General features: G+C 29.1%; 2 protein-coding genes across 2 annotated transcripts; one reads left to right on the top strand and one right to left on the bottom strand.

Annotated features, from left to right (window-relative positions):
• Positions 1-268: 268 nt before the first annotated feature.
• On the bottom strand, positions 269-1,197 carry LOC117931064 (putative germin-like protein 2-1). Its single transcript, XM_034851919.1, has 2 exons — positions 1,062-1,197; positions 269-945 (listed from the first exon to the last, which is right to left on the bottom strand). The coding sequence occupies exons 1-2, from the start codon at positions 1,189-1,191 to the stop codon at positions 410-412; spliced, it is 666 nt and encodes a 221-aa protein (XP_034707810.1). The 5' UTR covers positions 1,192-1,197; the 3' UTR covers positions 269-409.
• Positions 1,198-8,210: 7,013 nt separating this feature from the next.
• Positions 8,211-11,109, top strand: LOC117929778 (nuclear transcription factor Y subunit C-4-like). The gene is made up of 7 exons (XM_034850185.1): positions 8,211-8,268; positions 8,400-8,499; positions 9,334-9,404; positions 10,266-10,457; positions 10,600-10,680; positions 10,809-10,898; positions 11,035-11,109. Exons 1-7 carry the CDS (start codon positions 8,236-8,238, stop codon positions 11,059-11,061), a joined length of 594 nt encoding a protein of 197 aa, XP_034706076.1. The 5' UTR covers positions 8,211-8,235; the 3' UTR covers positions 11,062-11,109.
• Positions 11,110-17,581: the final 6,472 nt, after the last annotated feature.

Here is a 17,581-nt window from a genome sequence, read left to right on the forward strand (position 1 = left end):
TTTATTTATGAACTCTTCCGATGGATTTACCAAACTAGAGAGATTTGACCTCAACTTTGTCTCTGAACTAAGCTTCATGTGCAATATTAAATTATCAAGTGCCACAAAAGCTTACCTTCCGCAATCTGAAAAATGAATTAAAAAAGAAAAGAAAAGAAAAGAAAAGAAAAAGCACCAATGCTTATGACATAGGAATGGACACCTTGCCAGTTTTGCAGCAATGGCTATGAAGTAATCGTACTTAAGGAAATTCAGACATTGTATGTATTGAAAAATACCTTTATTTTATTAGGATATGAAAAGAAATGATTGTCACACATTTCAGCAATGAATACATATAAGTGATATCTAATCTTATGAATAGCAAGATGTGAATAGGTGAGTCATTCTAGTCGGTGCGGTTGTCAGTCTAGAACTGAGATTGAAGATAGTCAACCACGTTCTTGTCCACTTGGAAGGCCTTTGTAAGAACATCAGCTGAAATTGCTGGCTTTGAGCCAAATACCGCATTGGCAATGGTGATCACGCCAGGGTTCTGGCTACTCAATGCAGCAATGGCGACTGCTTTTGTTTTTCCCACATTGAGCTGGAAGTGAATGAGACCCTCTGGGAAGACGAAAACATCTCCTTTGTAAAGGACCTTGGAGATGAGGCGGTTGTCAGGATTAGAGGTCACGAAGCCAACATAAAGTGTTCCCTCCAGGACGGTCAGTATCTCCCTGGCACGGGGGTGGGTGTGGGGAGGATTGAGACCATATGGGGCATAATCAACACGAGCTAGTGAAATGCCAAGGGTGTTGAGTCCGGGTATCTGAGCCACATTTTCCGGTGTGACCATTGACCCAAGTTTGTTTGAGGTATTTCCAGGAACCCGAAGCCCTGAAAAGAAGAAATCATTTGCTGTCGCAACCTTTGGATCCTTGCAGACTTTCCCATTAACAAACACTGCAAAGCCATAAACGCATTAGGCCGTGCTGCTATGAAATCATTGATATATAGATAAAGAGAATAGATCTGATCATCAAGGGAAGAAGAGTAGAGAAAAAACATTAATATCATACCAGTGGTCTTTGTGTCATTAACAGCCACACAAAAGTCCTGAAGAGGACTAGGATCGGAGGCAGAGGCAAGGAAAAATGACATAGCCGAGAGTGCAATGCATGCGAGGGTGTTAATGACCATCTTCTTCATGTTTAGGCAATGTATTCTCAAGCAATCCTTCTTTGAGGAAAGAGCAAGGAATTTACTAGCGCAATGAACTGCTATGGTGGCTAGAGTTTGTTTTTGCTGTGGATTCGTTATGAGGGTTGGTTGTCTATTTATATAGCTGAAGAATCTATGAGATGTTTGAGCCTTGAAATAGTCTTGTATTAACTATTGAAATCCAAGTAAAAGCCAAATGATCTAAATTACCAAGTCCTCAAAGTTTGTCTTAGCCCATTAACTTCTATAACCATTTAAATAGTTTATATAGAAAACCACTTCAGTCTGGCTACGACATTTTCAATTTGTAAAACTTGTGTTCCATACCACTTATGTTGAGAGAGATGAGAAAATCTGAAATCGCAAGAGATGGGCATGCATGACTTACGATCATTTACATATAGACGCTACGAACTTAAATATGAATGTATTAATTAAATATGGCGCAGTAAGTTTCAATTTTGTTGTAAGTGGTAACAAGGGAGGTGGATGAGGAGTTCTTTGATAACCAGTTAACTTCTCTAATGTTTCAATACTAGAGTAAAAGAAATATTAGTGGAGTTCATCAATATCCATTGATAATGTATCCTCGTATCCCAATGACCTAGCTACCTGGTCTCCGCATATAAAAAATATACGGTTTAATAAGTTTTGACTTTTTAAAAAATAAAACGAGGACAGGGTCCGGCCAGGGTATTTCTTTCAAACAAGAAACTACTTTTTCTATAGGCCACTTGCTGTGGAACTGGTCTCATTCCTATATACTATGAGAAGTTAAACATGAGCCAGCTAGCAGTAGTATATATTTCAATGCTCAAGCATGCTTTTGATATTTTTTTTTTGTTCAGAATTTCTCCTTCTTTGACCTGTTTTCTAGAATACAACTACTATTTGAGTTTGAGCAATGCTATGATTACTGTAAAAAATCTCTTAAATTCCATATTACCACTAATAACAGTTTCAGGTTCATGACTAGCTTGAAATAGAGTTTCTTCTGTGGATTATTTGCGAGGACAGTTTCACAGCTCCATAAATTTGAATGGCCAATTAAAGCTCTTGTGCAGCTTGATTAGTTAAGATAGTTTCTTAAGCAGCAAGTTAGAATGAGCATTGCAGCTCTTATAATTATATATGTAAGTTGCAGCGATTGTTGGCGTGAAACAACCTGGTAGATTGTTTAGGACGTGGTCAAGACCATTACAGCAGAATAACTTTGATGAAAATTAAATAGAGACCTTTAGATGTGGCAGACCCTATCAGCTAGTTGATTCTTTCAATAATTTCAACGATTCCTCTTTGACATTGTAACATCTCCTCTTGTCTCAAGACTCTCGACCAATATTATATATATATATATATCGATAGATAGATTAATAAAACTTTTTTAAAACTAAAATATTAAAAATTAATTTTGGGAATTGGGATGGCAATGTAACAACTTGAATTCAAAATTTTTTGTGTGCTTTTGTTCATTGATTGAATAAAAAATTTGAAAAGTCTGCAAAGATACCACAAGAGGATACAGATTTGGTTTGTCGATAGATTTGGGTGTGGGTTGAGAGGAGCGCTTCACTGATTTGAAATTGTTGGTTGCATTTCACCGTTTCGTCTGGATTGCTTCACCTGTGAACTAAGGTGTCATTGATTATGTTTCGGGAGTTGGCTGATGAGCTTTGCCATTATATTCTTCAACAATTTGGTTTATTTCTCTTCCTTTTGGGTGCCGATTTGGGGTTAGATAACTGGTCCGACACATTAAGGGAACTCCAAGCAGAAAAATGGTGAAGGATTTAGAATAGGTAAGGAAATAAATTAGTGTTCTGAGGGACAAATGGTAAAAATTTGAGATGGGGTTAAAAATTGTCTGGCTCATGAAGAATTGTTTGGTTCTAACGGGTCCCCAATCCAACCAATGGTTTGAAAAGTTCAAGACTGGTAAAATCCAAAAACAGATCAAATAAGCTGCCCAAACCAGAGATACCATGGTCGGATGGTTGCATAGACCGGTTGGATAGATCAGTCTAGTCTGATTTTTAAAACCTTAAAAAATCTTAAAGCTTTTCGAAAACTACAAACATATATCAAAATTTTCCATTCTTTATTAGAAATTATGCAAAATTAAGTTAAATGACCTTATAAGATATGCTACGTCCTATAAGACGAAATACTCAAAAGCTCCATGAAGATGGTTAAACTTATGTATACGCAAGTGCAATGGTGCCAAAAATTCTTCTTGGAGTGAAAGCAAATGATATTGGTAATGCTGGTGGCAATGGAATTCTTTGCTTCACCAATATGGACTCCATTATTGGGAGACCAAATTAAAGAATAAGAATTGTGATTTACAATGAGATCTCTAGCTACCAAAGAATATGTAGTGACCCAGATATTGGATGTAAAATTTTCAATTAATTAACTTGGCTCTAAATAAATGTTCCCCATTGAATAATAAGAAATTTCAACATGTTAAATTACATCATACATGGTTGAGCATTACATTATGTTAATTAAGAATCTAAGACTCTCCTTGAAAAATATTTTTAAAAATAAACTTTAAAGATAGTTTTTATAATAGTTTTTGAAAATTGATTTTTGATGTTTTGTAAAACAAAAGTCTATATAAAAGATAAAATATTTTGAACTTATTTTTCATATTTATAAAAATAATTTGTATATTTAGTACTTTTTTTAAATCATTTTTCATATTTGTATAATTCTTTTCAAAATAATCCTAAAAAATAAGTGAAAATAATTGAAAACAATTAAAATATATTTTTTAAAAATATTCTATTTTATGTTTTTAAGAATTAAAATTTTTTTCTATTTTTTTATTACCAAATATGTTTTTCTACTTTTTGTTCTGGAAAAAAAAACAAAATAAAATGTTTTCTAAAACAATTACTAAGTAGAGCTTAATGTTTACTTTAGATACATGTTTTATTTTTCATTTAAAAATAATAATTTTAAACATTATTTAAAATATATGAACTTTCAGAGACTTTTTTTTTAAAAGATAATAGTTTTCAAAAATTGTTCAAAGAATAACGCATTGGAAAATTTTATCATATCAAATTTTAAAAACTATAAAATTAATTTTAGAAAATGCAAAAGTAAATCCATATTAACACTTTTTGTGTTAGTATTGCTAAATTTTATATAGTTGCTATTATTATTATTATTTTTTTAAAAAAAAATTGTATCTAAATCACACCTACATAGGTTAATATATGACAACTTGTTTTGCTTAATGGAAAATTAGGTGCAACTTGTTTAGACTGTTCTTTAATTTCATTTTCAAAGAAAACATAATTCAAGACTAAAAGCTTGTTTGTAAAATAGTTTTCCATTTTGTTTTCTGAAAATGGAGTTTAAAAATTGGAAAAAGTTAAAACACGAATTTGATATTTCAAAATTTTCTTAAGAAAAGTGAAATCTATTTTATAAAATGTTGAAAACAAAGAAGACAATAAAATTAGGTTAAAAAACCTGGTGGAACCAGCTACATAAGAAAATTTTAAATATTACAAATATAAAAAAAATATTAGCAAGAACAAAACATTATCTTAAAACATGGACATAACATGAATAAAACATTATATCGTCTCACGTAATACAAATAAAACATTATCCTCAAAATACGTATAGAATCATATGATATCTTAAAAACATGGTTTACAAATTTTGTTTATTAAATTATAGACTAATATAAGTTGATATATTTATTTGCTTAGACACTTTTTTTTTTAGAAAAAAAAAACTGAAAACCAAATAAGACGTTACAAATTTTATTTTCTAAAAATAATTTTCACAATATTCAAAGAGAAGAAAGTAGATAATAAATTTGCTTTTAAAAAGTAAAAAAAATAATAATAAAATAAAATAAAAGGAAACGTTTCTCCAACCAAACACACCAAAGGTTTTTATTTGAACCTTTGTAGAACTAGAGAAATGCATAGCGCACAAATTTGAGTAAACTATTGACTAAAATATAGAAATTCGAAACCTTGGGGAAACTATAGGGAAAAGAAAATTTTAAGGGAAAGTATATGGTAACAAAATATTGTTTAATTTTGGAAAATTTTGAGGAAAAATATAAGGAAAATAAAATAAAGAGGGGAAAAATATGAAAATATAGAAAAAGTGAAGGAAAATAAAAAATAAATTTAAAATTAATATATTATTTTTATATATTATTTTAAACTTATTTACTTTTTTTAACTTTTCAATATAAAGATTAATTTTTTAATAAATTTTTATTATTAATAAATCATTATCTGATATTCAAATTATTTTTTAAAATTAGTATACTCATTAATGAATATAACGCATTAAGTCTTATTTGATTTGGAGTTTATTTGCGTATTAAAAAATTTATAAAAATATAATTATATGAAAAGAAAAGACAAGTTAAGTCATTCAAAATGAATTTTGGTCTATAACTTTTAATTAGATTAAGGTTCATAATATTCTAGTACTAATTAAATTTTTTTGAGTTTCAAATTGTTTTTATAAATTTAAAAAAAAATTATATGTTACGTACACTAAATTTGAAATTTATTTACTTAATAAAAAAATTAAATAATTTAAAAGATTTAAAAAAAAAATATCCATATAATTCATAGGAATATTTGAAAATTTCTAGTATGGAAAGAGAAAAAGAAAACTATTGTATTCAATTTTTATTTTTTTTAGTTTTTTTAAAATTATTTTTATTTTTATTTTGTTTTTAAAAGTCGGACAAACAACTTCCACTTATTTTCAATCATTCTCTATATTTATACAATTATTATTTTAAATACCTTCAAAAAATAATTAAAATATATTATGAGAGACCCATTATTTTTAAAACAATTTTCAAAATCTTCGTTTTTAAGAACAATTGTCAACTAAATTTGTTTTTATGCTCTTTTTTTTTTTTTTGTGAAAAAACAGAAAACTATTATGTTAGAACCGCTAATAAACATGGCGTTGTTGTCCACACCTTGGTTTTTGTTAAGCATGCAAAACTTGGTATAACCCAATAAGAGCCCATTTGGTAATGATTTTAAGAAATGTTTTGATTATTTCTAATACTTAAATATTTTTAGCATTCAAGTATTGAAAATGTTAGAACCATTTTTTAGAATCACCACCAAACGCAATATAAGAAAAATCTCTAAAAGCTAAGGGTGGAATAGACCTCTCTAGAGGCTATTAGGGTATCAAAATTGGGGTAAATATCATAGGCCTTCTTTTTAATATAAGCCTTATGAGTCATGACAGCAAATAGAAAAACTGAATCCACAATATCCTCATATATTTGCACAAATAAAGGTGCCCACAATGGGACTAGAGTTTTTGTCAAAACAAAACCACATCTATTGATCACGTCTTTAGATTATAAACCTGCCATGATAGTGACGAAACACCTTCGCCCACCAAATTTTGGCTCTATGAAGACTTATAAAAATGGCTATATTCCATGCACATCACATGTTCTCTTTGGTCATGGATTTTATTGACCCTTACTAAGGTTTAAGTTATAGGACAATATCTTCATTTTCTTGTGGTGAAAAACCAATCAAGTTGTAACCATACTAGAAACCATGGGTTTGGACAAAGTAGAGTTAGATTAGTTGTAGTGTCTTACAGATTAAAGATTCTTCTAAGCGCGCATTAATATTGGATAGTAAATGGATTTTAATATTGACAACTCCTCGCTAATGATACCTTTTTATGATATGTACTAATAAAGTCACATTTCTTAATAGGATTAATTTAATACATCGACTTTAATAAAATTTAAATTTGAGTAGTAGTCTTAATTAATTACTTGAGATGGCTTATATATGACATACAAAATTATCATTATCAGGCCAAATTGACCGATTAAATCGCTAAACCAATCATACAAACTAATACTTTGCCCCATTCAAACTTGTCTTACTATACAACTTAGGCTATAAAACCAAATTAAATTATTGTACAAATTAGTACTTCATGCATTAAAAAGGCTCAATAACAAGACTTGTTGATTTAAATTGTAACATTTCTTTTTTCAATAATAGTTCTAATCAAATATATTAATTTCAGTACATATAATATATTGTTAAATATTTAAAATAATATATCATTAGATGGCTCGAACAGTAGGTAGCAGTGATGATAACTTTGCAAGCTAGTTTGAGAGCCAACGTGATGAGCAAGATGAACATGCACAGAGGGGCCCAAAGAACCTGATTTTTCTACGAGTTATATATTGAGTAGTTCCAAAGCATTTGACTGTTCCGACCACTTAATAGCTTTGTAAACATCGACTCATTAATGATACAAAAAATATATCAAAAGTTAACTAACACCTCATATATTTTATGTCCTTTTCTGTATTGAAATTGAACTAAAGATAACCACAAATTTAATGCTATCTCGCCTAATCTATATATGAATAAAGGGGATATTTTCTTGAAATAAAAAAATGCAGCAGAAAGTTCATGATGGATTCAGAACAAATATGACTGCTTCTTCTAGATCTTATATTGCACAAGTACATAATTTTATATATGGCGCCCTTGATTCCTCCCTTGTGTTACCTCATTACCATTCCATAATGCTCTTGGTACTGATCCTCTCATTCATTTGTAGTCCAGCTCATGACTTTCCAAATGGATTTGAGGACTGGCGTGATGAGCGAGGATATGCAGGGAGTGGGTCCAAAGAATCTGATTCTTCCTAGCTACCACTCCATAACTTGTAAACATTAAGTCATTAATGATAGAGAAAATATTTCAGAACTCATTAATAGTGTCTTATATCTATCTCAGATATTTTATGCCCTTTTCTGTGGTGAAATCTGGCTAAAGATTACCACAAATTTAATGCTTTCTCTTTTGTGCTCTCTTATCTTCACTATATATGTGTACAGAGGGCTATTTTCATGAAATAGAAAAGAGGGTAGAAAGCTCAATCATGGATTAAGAACAGATGTTCGAGTTTGCTTCTTCGAGATCTCCTCTTGCAGAAGTGCATGATTTTCTGTCTTTGCCTCCTGCCCCCATGTTACCTCATTACCAACAGACAATGCATTTGGTATGGAACCTCCCATCTAATCTCCTATCAATTTTAAGATTTATATACTATTTCCATTTCTTCTTCTTCTTCTTCTTCTTCTTCTTCTTCTTCTTCTTCTTTTGCTTATTCAAATGTCTTTATTTCTGAAGGATGGAGAAGAGGGTAGTTATTACCTTCTAATGCAGCAAGAAAGGTTGAGCCTTGTGCAATTTTGGAATCAAAAAATGCTAGAGATTCCTAGTATTTCAGGTTTCTATTTTTTATTTTTTTCTAATTTTCTATATTTTCCATACACCCATCCTCTACTCTATTGTCCATGTATCGATGTTTCCAAGGTACGAAAATGGAAACAAACCGTAGTACTTGGATCATAATGAGGCCTTTGTCATAGTTTTTCAGGTTTCTATTTTGGAATCAAAAAATGCTAGAGATTCCTAGTATTTCAGGTTTCTATTTTTTATTTTTTTTTCTAATTTCCTATATTTTCGATACACCCATCCTCTACTCTATTGTCCATGTATCAATGTATCCAAGGTACGCAAATGGAAATAAACCATAGTACTTGGATCATAATGAGGCCCTGTCATAGTTTTGGTATTACCTTTGGCCAAATCAACATGTACATCCATACTTTCATTTTTCTTTCAACTTGAGGCTATGTTTAGATCTCGAAAAAATTGAAGGAAAATGCAAGGAAAAAAAAAAAAAAAGTATAATGAAGGAAAATAAAAAATAAATTTAAAGTCAATGAATTATTTTTATATGCAAGTTCAATTTTTATATATTTATTTAGATCTTACAAATATTAAATAATTTTAAAATGTATTCTTAAGAATTTTAATTATATTTGACTTTCTTTCTCATTTTTGATAGCAAAACCAAATATATATATATAAAAAAAAACCATTTTCTTTAATATTTTTTTTCTTTCTTTAATATTTTTGGGAACCAAATGTAGCCTTAAAATTAATAATGGATTACTTTTTACATGAGTTCAAGATGGATTTCCATGGAAAATGGTTTAATTATTTAATTTTTTTTTTCCAAGAATTGTTGTGATTGATTTGTCATGTTATCTTATAGATTTTAAGGGCCAACATGCTTTACCTCTCGCAAGGATCAAAAGAATCATGAAAGCAAACCGAAATGTTAAGGTTGGTAAAAGTATTCATGCTTTCTAATCTACAACATTTTTCTTTGTATAGTACTTAATATTTAATAGTCATAGATGGGCATGGTTTATTAATTGATTTTGTGATTGTTTTTTGTCCCTCTAAGCCTCTCTCTCATCACTAATAATAATAATAATAATAATAATAATAATAATAATAATAATTATTATTATTATTATTATTATTATTTTGTAAATGAGATGATATTACAATAGATAGTTGCAAATGGAACGACATCTCGTTGTATATTAGATTAGAAACAAGAACCTATGAAAATTGAAAATTTACCATTTTAGTTTTGCATTATTGATGACAATGTATATATAGAAAAGTTTGACATTAAGGTGGTATTTGTTTTTTAACTTAATTTTAAATGAAACTTAAAATTAAATAGTGTTTAATAGTGTTAAGTATTAAACTGTTTATTTTTTAAGATTATATTTCTATTAAATATTATAAAGTAAAGAAAAATCAACATATTACTTTTAATATTTAGAAAAAGTTATTTTGTAACAAATTTAATAAATAAATAATAAGTTAACAAAAAGTAAAAAATAAAAAACAAATGAACTAAAATCTAAATACAAATTATTTTTAGTAAAAAGTGAAAAAAAATTAAAAAACAACTAATTTTATTTTTTATTTTTTTGAAATATCACAAAAATTATGCCTATTATTGAACAAATTCAATTCAAACCAAGTCGAATCCAATGGTCAAATGTGGTATGTGTACCATTTTACCTATTTGCATCATTAGACATTATATGCTACTTATAATGAATTTTTATGGTATTTTAATATTTTTGTAAGTTTCTTATTCTGATTAAAAAACAAATCCAATAGATGATTAGTGCGGACAGTCAAATACTATTTGCCAAAGCAAGTGAATTGTTCATCCTAGAGCTCACACTTCGAGCATGGTTTCATGCGGAAGCCAACAAACGCCGAACTCTGCAACCATGTGATATAGGGAGAGCCATACGATGTTACCCAACTCTGCATTTCTTGACAAACATTGCTCCCGATGTGCATAAGGTTGGTTTTTCTTTATCTTTATCGTTGTGCTCTCTTGCATCAAATCATTACTAATAATAAAATAATAGAGTTTTCATTCAATATTAAAACCCCTTTTTGGAGTTAAATTCTCTTTGGAAACAAACTGGTGAAAATATTTCAGGAAGAGCACAGTGAAAATATTTCAGGAGGAGCAGGATTTGTTGTGGCAAATGACGAAGTACATTTTCCTGCAGCAAACCATGTGAGTGTTACAACTCATAGTTTTATTTAATAAATATAATTAAACATCCCTCAATTCCAATATCTAATTGTGTAGTTATTGAGGTGTAATTTTTCTTTTCTTTTCTTTTCTTTTCTTTTTTTCATCAGGAATTAATAATGTGGAATCATGAAATTCCTTGTTCTGTTCAGCTGCCACCTATTGCTTCTTCAGAAATGGTGAACAAAAATGCTCCCAAGGTAATATTTTGAACTTATGCGAAACCGATCCATAGATATTACTATATGATATTGATATCTTATGACTTTAAGGTATTATTCCATTTTATGTTTAAGCTTGTAGTGTTAAATGAAAGCCTCTTGTTTTCTTTTGCAGCGAGGAAAATGTGATGGAGGCATGTGAAAGCTCTTGATGGTTTGGAAAAAGCGTCATCTTATGTTTTGTGGAATAACATGCATCTATACCTATGTGTTAGTAGTGCCTTTTTTTTTGTTTTTGTTTTTGTTTTTTTTTTTTGTTGGAGACATTGCGGAAGCTATTTTATTATGAAATAAACAAGAGCTTTTGTCACAATAGCTAATGAGCCACTGGCAGTCATGGGTTTTTTTGGGTTTTAAGTTGCTTTGGAGTTTTACATTTATAGGAGTGATAATAATTTGCTTTGATAAGCAAATGGATGAATGGAGTGGGCTTCATTTTAGTCTCTGGGCCACGTATAGGAATGGTCACACAAGCCATCCTAAGCTTTGGGTCTCTAGGGTACATGCAAAAACTATCATAGGCTTTTCTAGATCTACACAATGGAAGAATGATGATATATTAAAACTAAGATCTAGAGAGTAGAAACGATATCTACAATCTGAATGTTCCCATATCAATTCCATTTGATGAAGAAACAGGATATCAAAGACCAAAAGGCTCTTTTTCCTAGATCTTAACACACAAGGAAGGTGAGTTCCTCTCTAAAGGATTTGGAGGTTAGAGTTTCTCTCACTGGAGGGTTGAATAGAAGAAGTGTAAAACCTTAAATCTCTAAGAAGGTTTATATAGGCTTCCTTGTGAACTTTAGTGATATGAGTCATCTTGGACTTGGGTCACTTAACCTAGTCTATTAATTTTAGGCTCCAATTAATTAATTAGTCTAATCCAAAAAGATCACTCATAAGCTTTTATGCAATCTTGTACGTTAACCAAAATTCTCTTATACGCACATATTAATAAATAACATAATATTCTTAAAATAATGTGTCATCAAGAAATATGAGTTCGAGTAAAGACCATTGAGACCTATAGCAAAATATTAATTCGCTTAGAATCTAATTTTGAAGTTGACTCAACATCCCACTATAAAAAGTCAACTACACTTTGATACTATGATATTAAAATCAGATACTAAACTTGGGTCTATGACCTAGTATTCATTGTATGCAAACTCCTTATGAACTATTGTTTGTAATCTAATGAGGTAGATGCTATCAATTTCTTAAGATTACCTCTACCATCCTTAAGTCTTAGATCTTCCTATTATGTGATCAACTAACAAATTCTTGCTCTCCAATCGCATATGTCAAATTTCACTTAAGGAATTACTTCAGCCATAGATTTCCTAAGCACGAATTCTTAGGATCACTCGAGGGGATACTTTGTCTCAAACCCATGAGATATCATGGTGCTTATCTTGAGTACACTTATTGTCACCTACCTCAATTAATAGTGACTCAAACCATAAGGAATATTTGACCACCTATAGGTTGAACTCATTGAAGACCTTAGCACTAGCTTGGTATTCTCTCAAGGTTGAGGGCCCATATAACATAGTAGTTTGGTGAAGACATGATTACCTGATAGCCAATGTTATGACTTACCATGGGTTTTGTCCAATATATAACCATGCACATTAGTGTATTTACTATGAGAACCCTTTCCCAATAACCAAGACAAGTTATACCTCCAATTAGGAGGTAATGCATTACATCCTCAAATAGATTGCCTAATTCTCATAAACCAGTTGTAAACAACTCATCTACTTGCAAGAAACCCATAACATGGATATTCGATGTAATTCATAATGCTCAAAAGTCATGTATAATGCAAGTGATGTAAGGCTTGAATGTTGAGAAAGTACAATGCATGAATAGGATAGATAAATGGGAAGCTAGAATCATATTATAAATAATAAAAACCATTTATTGTTATATCATGTCGTACTTCTAAGGGATCTATCCTAACATCTAGTTCATTTAGAATAAACACGACTATTTTATTTTATTTTGTAAAATAAAATAATATTGAATGAGCTACTTATTGCTTTTGTTTAGCTAGACACTCTAGCATCTTTCTTACAAATAAAATGAAATTCTTAGGACAATTATCAAAACTATTACAAGAGAACTCAATATATTTAAATTAATTTGTTTTAGCAATAGCATTTGCTAGCCTATTTGCTTACATATAATTACAAACATAACCCTAAAAAGCCATTAAAATTGTTTTAATATTTTTTATAAACATGGAAATACTATTAGAAGATGCATTACCACTCTTCAATAATTTTATCAAAATTGTAGAATGTACTTCAATTTCGATTGAATTAAGACACTTGCTATGGAGTGAAAAGAATATTTTCATCCCTTACAACTCTTCTCATAACAATAAAAGTAGTTTGTAGATCTTTTACACTTAGAAAGGTCATGTAACCTTGTCTATCTCTAATTACCTATACGTTTAACAACAGTATTGGAATTTTTAGATGCATCAAAATTTAACTTCCAATTAAATAAACTAGGAGGATATCATCTTACCCAACATTCATCTACCATGTATACTTTATTAAGCCCTTTAAAAGGATGGTTTTCATTATAAGCCTAACATTGCAATCATAAAGGTTAATATGATTCTTATAATTTGCATTTAAATCATTTTAAAAAGGATTTGCAACTTTTCCTTGAAACAATAAATGATTTTTATGATTCTAAATGTTCTACACAAGAACCAAAATTGTTTTTGTAAGTTTTTAAATACTCCATAGATGGTAAAATGATCATCATGAATATAAAACAATTAACCAATCTAACAAAACCACCTTTAGAAGAAAGAGGTGAATGTTAATTATATTTAATTTTATACCAAACAATCTAAAACAAAGGAGAGGTCTTTAAATATCATTGATATTTACATCCGCTTGATTAAAAAGGAGCATTTAGTAGGGATAATCATACTACTAAAGAAAACAGAAGGCTTAATTAATAGTTCTAAATAACACTACAAAGAAAAAAAATGAGACAATGATAAGGAAAACAAATCATCTTTGTTAACGATGATTGTTTTAAAAAGAGTCATCTTTCTGGCCGTCATCAATGGTCATTTGTTGGCTATTGTTTCAAGTCATTTTTTATTAATGATGTTTATTCTTTCGGTCATCTTTTGTTAATAATGCCCTTTTTTAATTATCATTATTTTATTTGTTAACTGTTTATTTTGGTAATCTTTTCTTAATAATGTATATTTCTTCCTATCATCTACTCTAACCATTTTTTCCTCAATCATTATAATTATAAAATGACTATTTCGAAAATGGTCATCTATACTTGTGTTTGCATTGCTATTGGAGACCTATTATAATGCTACTTCAGACTTGTTTTCAATTGTGATAGATCACTCATCTTTTTAATTTAACTAAATATGATATGATGATGAGAGGAAAAAACAATTATTGAACATTGAAAAACTTCAAAACAAACAAAACATATATATGAGTAATTAATAATAAATTTACAAAATTTGTAGCCCATGGTTTGCAATTATAGTATTTTGAACATGTACAAAGCATATCGATATACAAAAAAAAAAAATTAAAGTATTGATCTATAAAGAAAATTAAAAAAATCTCTTGTAGCCCATGATTTTTGTTGATAAAATAACCTACTCTACACATCATATGAAACATGTGACTTTCAATGACACCAAGAATTTGCCAGGTAATTCTTTACATTATCAAGGAAGTAGTGAAATTTAAAACAATAATAAAGGAAAAAATAGCATTATAAATGATATAAAAGTAAGAAATTAATAGAAAACTCACCAAGTTTTCTGCAACGAGGATAAAACTTTCATTACAATCTTCAATCTGTTATAGATAACAATTTAACACATAGATTAAAGTTTTATTTTTCAATTGTTCAATACAATTTTATCATTTCAATTCACAAATCTACATCATAAAGTTTGCATTGTTTTAAATATAATTAATGTAACCAATTACCTTCCAAGGTTGCACCCTTAGCCCTAAGCATATATTGAATTCAAGTAAGACAAGTACAATCATTTAACGAAAAGAAAAAGAAAAAGAAAAATGAAAATCTAGAAGGTGTTCACATCAAATCAAGTTATCAATAAATAAATAATATAAATGTGAGAAATTAAAAGGCTTAATTAACATACCTCCTGAAGGTGTACCATTATTAAGTATCAATTCAGTTACAAATGATACCTATTGAGATCTTGTTTGATCAATCTCTCCTTAAGAATATGTTTGATGACCTTTAAAATATCAAAAATAAAATAAAATTGTCATTTCAATTATTTAATATGAATTTAAAAAAAAAATCATAATTTTCATTAGGCACAAACTTTTGATATAATAAGGGTTGGATCATTAATAATTTCCTTCATGTATCTCATGACAAAGTACTTGCATTCTACAATACCTTGCCTTGGACACTAGCATAAGTATAATAATATGTTATTTAAATTGCATTTACCTAATCATGAATGTGTTAAAAAAAAAACAAAAAAAAAAAAATCTAACTTACTAGCACAAGTCTCCCATCAAGTTCCCTTTTAGTTGGTTTTTTCCATTGAGGTGCATAGATTTTAAGTCCCTTACATTAACAAAAATTAATATTTTTAGAATTTTGTAAATTGTATTTATGTATGGAAAGAAATAAACCTACTTAGTAATAATCTCCTTGAGATCTTCACATGGTTCTTGCATTAGTGGGTCTAGGTAGTATGAAGTTATTTTTTTTTGGGTTCAACAACTACCAAGATCCAATGGAACCTTTAACATTACAAACATAGAAGTTAAAGCCAATAAGAAAAATATAATATTGCCATAATCCCCACAACATTGATATATTGAAGAACTTACTCTGGATTTTATGAGATAACAATATAATAAGATTGCTTTGGTCTTATCAATATGTTTGCAATAAGTTGTGATTTATTTTCATTTTGGTATGATTTTGATCTAGCTTTGGAGATTGTTGTAGGATTGACAAAAACAATACGCTCTCTTGTTCTTGAAGTTACCAACTGTCTATATAAGCTCCTAATGAAACACAACACAATATATATGAAGAAAAAAGATTGGAATTTTTCAATAAATAAAAGAAAGTAAATGTAAAAGCCTCTTACGTACCACATATAGAATGAGATGCAATTTGTACTCAATTCTTGAAATGATACCACACTCTCCATGTCTTCTCTCATTATGGTCTTAAACCTTATCCCAAAAAGCTTTATGGGGAAGTGTACCTCAATTGTGTTACCATCCTTTAACACAAGTGAGACTAGTAAAGCAAAATATTTTATATCTTATGGGTTTTCAAGATACGATTTCATGAAACTTTTTACAACTCTCTTCTTTTTATTCTCTTTCATTATATCCTACGAAATAATGGAACAAGATAAAAATAATACTAGTTAAAAAAATAATAAATACATACTTGGCCAAATATCATGAGATGAGTTGACCATTGTACATGGTAGCCAATTGCCTCCCAAACACTATTCATTTGTCCAGGAATTGGGAAAGAAAGTGGGGCATTAGGTTGACAAGGATAATTCAAAGCCACCACATGCTTAAAATCTCCATCTTTAATAATGTCTTAATAACAACAATGTTTTCTTTGGAACCCACTTCTAAATTGCATTTTCATGACTGGAAAAGGAAAAAAAAAATCATTCAATTAATAATATACACAAGTTTATTAATAAAGAAAATGTATACTCAACAACAACATCATATTTTCTTAACATAATAAATAATGTATACCATACCATAATAGGTGCTTTCTTTTGTGGTGATGTCACCTCAACAACAACATTTGCAATTTGTTTTCCCATAACTTTTGTAATAAGATTTAATACGCATCGAATGTTAGAGCTGCAAATATCATAATGGGGTGTGGGAGGGTGTTGTTGGGGTCTCATCTCTATCTTAGGTCCCATTATGGTTGCCTTCTCTTTTGACTCATTCATCTCATTGTTAGTGAGACTTATCGGACAATAAAAATAGCTTCAATGTGTTGCATGTTGCCCTCTGGCCCTAAATTCACCAAAATGTTTAGGTGTACCTAATACCAATGTTTTCAGAACAAGATCGGTGATCGAACCGGAAAAATTACCGGTTCACGGTTCACCGGTCGGACCGACGGTCGAACCGCTATTGAACCGGTGATGTAATAAATATATAATTTATATATTATATAAAATTAAAAATAATTATAAAAATTAAAAATATATAAAATTATAAATTTTAATAATGTTTGATTTTTATATTTGGTATATTAAATTAAATGATAAAGTTTAATATTTTAAATTTTATTAAATAGAAAAATGTAATATTTAAGAATGAAGATATATTTAAGATGAAAAAAATTATATATTTAATTTTATCTTTTTGTCTTTGTATTTTATTGTTTTAAAATTATTCTATTAATTAATTTATATTATTTTTTATAATTGTTATAAAAATAAACAGGAATTTAAATATTTACATTTCTTTAAAGATTTTATATGATAACAATTTGAAATAAAAACATTAATGTTAAGTCTTATTATATATATATATATATATATTTAACAACATTGCAATGATATGATATGGTTCATGCGTCCAGCCCTCAAAGAGGCAATCCTA

Source organism: Vitis riparia, chromosome 14 (assembly GCF_004353265.1).
Source record: "Vitis riparia cultivar Riparia Gloire de Montpellier isolate 1030 chromosome 14, EGFV_Vit.rip_1.0, whole genome shotgun sequence".
Lineage (NCBI taxonomy): Eukaryota > Viridiplantae > Streptophyta > Magnoliopsida > Vitales > Vitaceae > Vitis > Vitis riparia.

Excerpts from the sequence above, each read along its gene's own strand:
- LOC117931064 (XM_034851919.1), bottom strand. The coding sequence starts at position 1,191 with ATGAAGAAGATGGTCATTAACACCCTCGCATGCATTGCACTCTCGGCT. Across the intron at positions 946-1,061 it reads TAATGACACAAAGACCACTG|TGTTTGTTAATGGGAAAGTC; the intron begins GTATGATATTAA and ends ATGGCTTTGCAG.
- LOC117929778 (XM_034850185.1), top strand. The coding sequence starts at position 8,236 with ATGTTACCTCATTACCAACAGACAATGCATTTG. Across the intron at positions 10,458-10,599 it reads TTGCTCCCGATGTGCATAAG|GAAGAGCACAGTGAAAATAT; the intron begins GTTGGTTTTTCT and ends AAAATATTTCAG. Across the intron at positions 10,681-10,808 it reads ATTTTCCTGCAGCAAACCAT|GAATTAATAATGTGGAATCA; the intron begins GTGAGTGTTACA and ends TTTTTTCATCAG.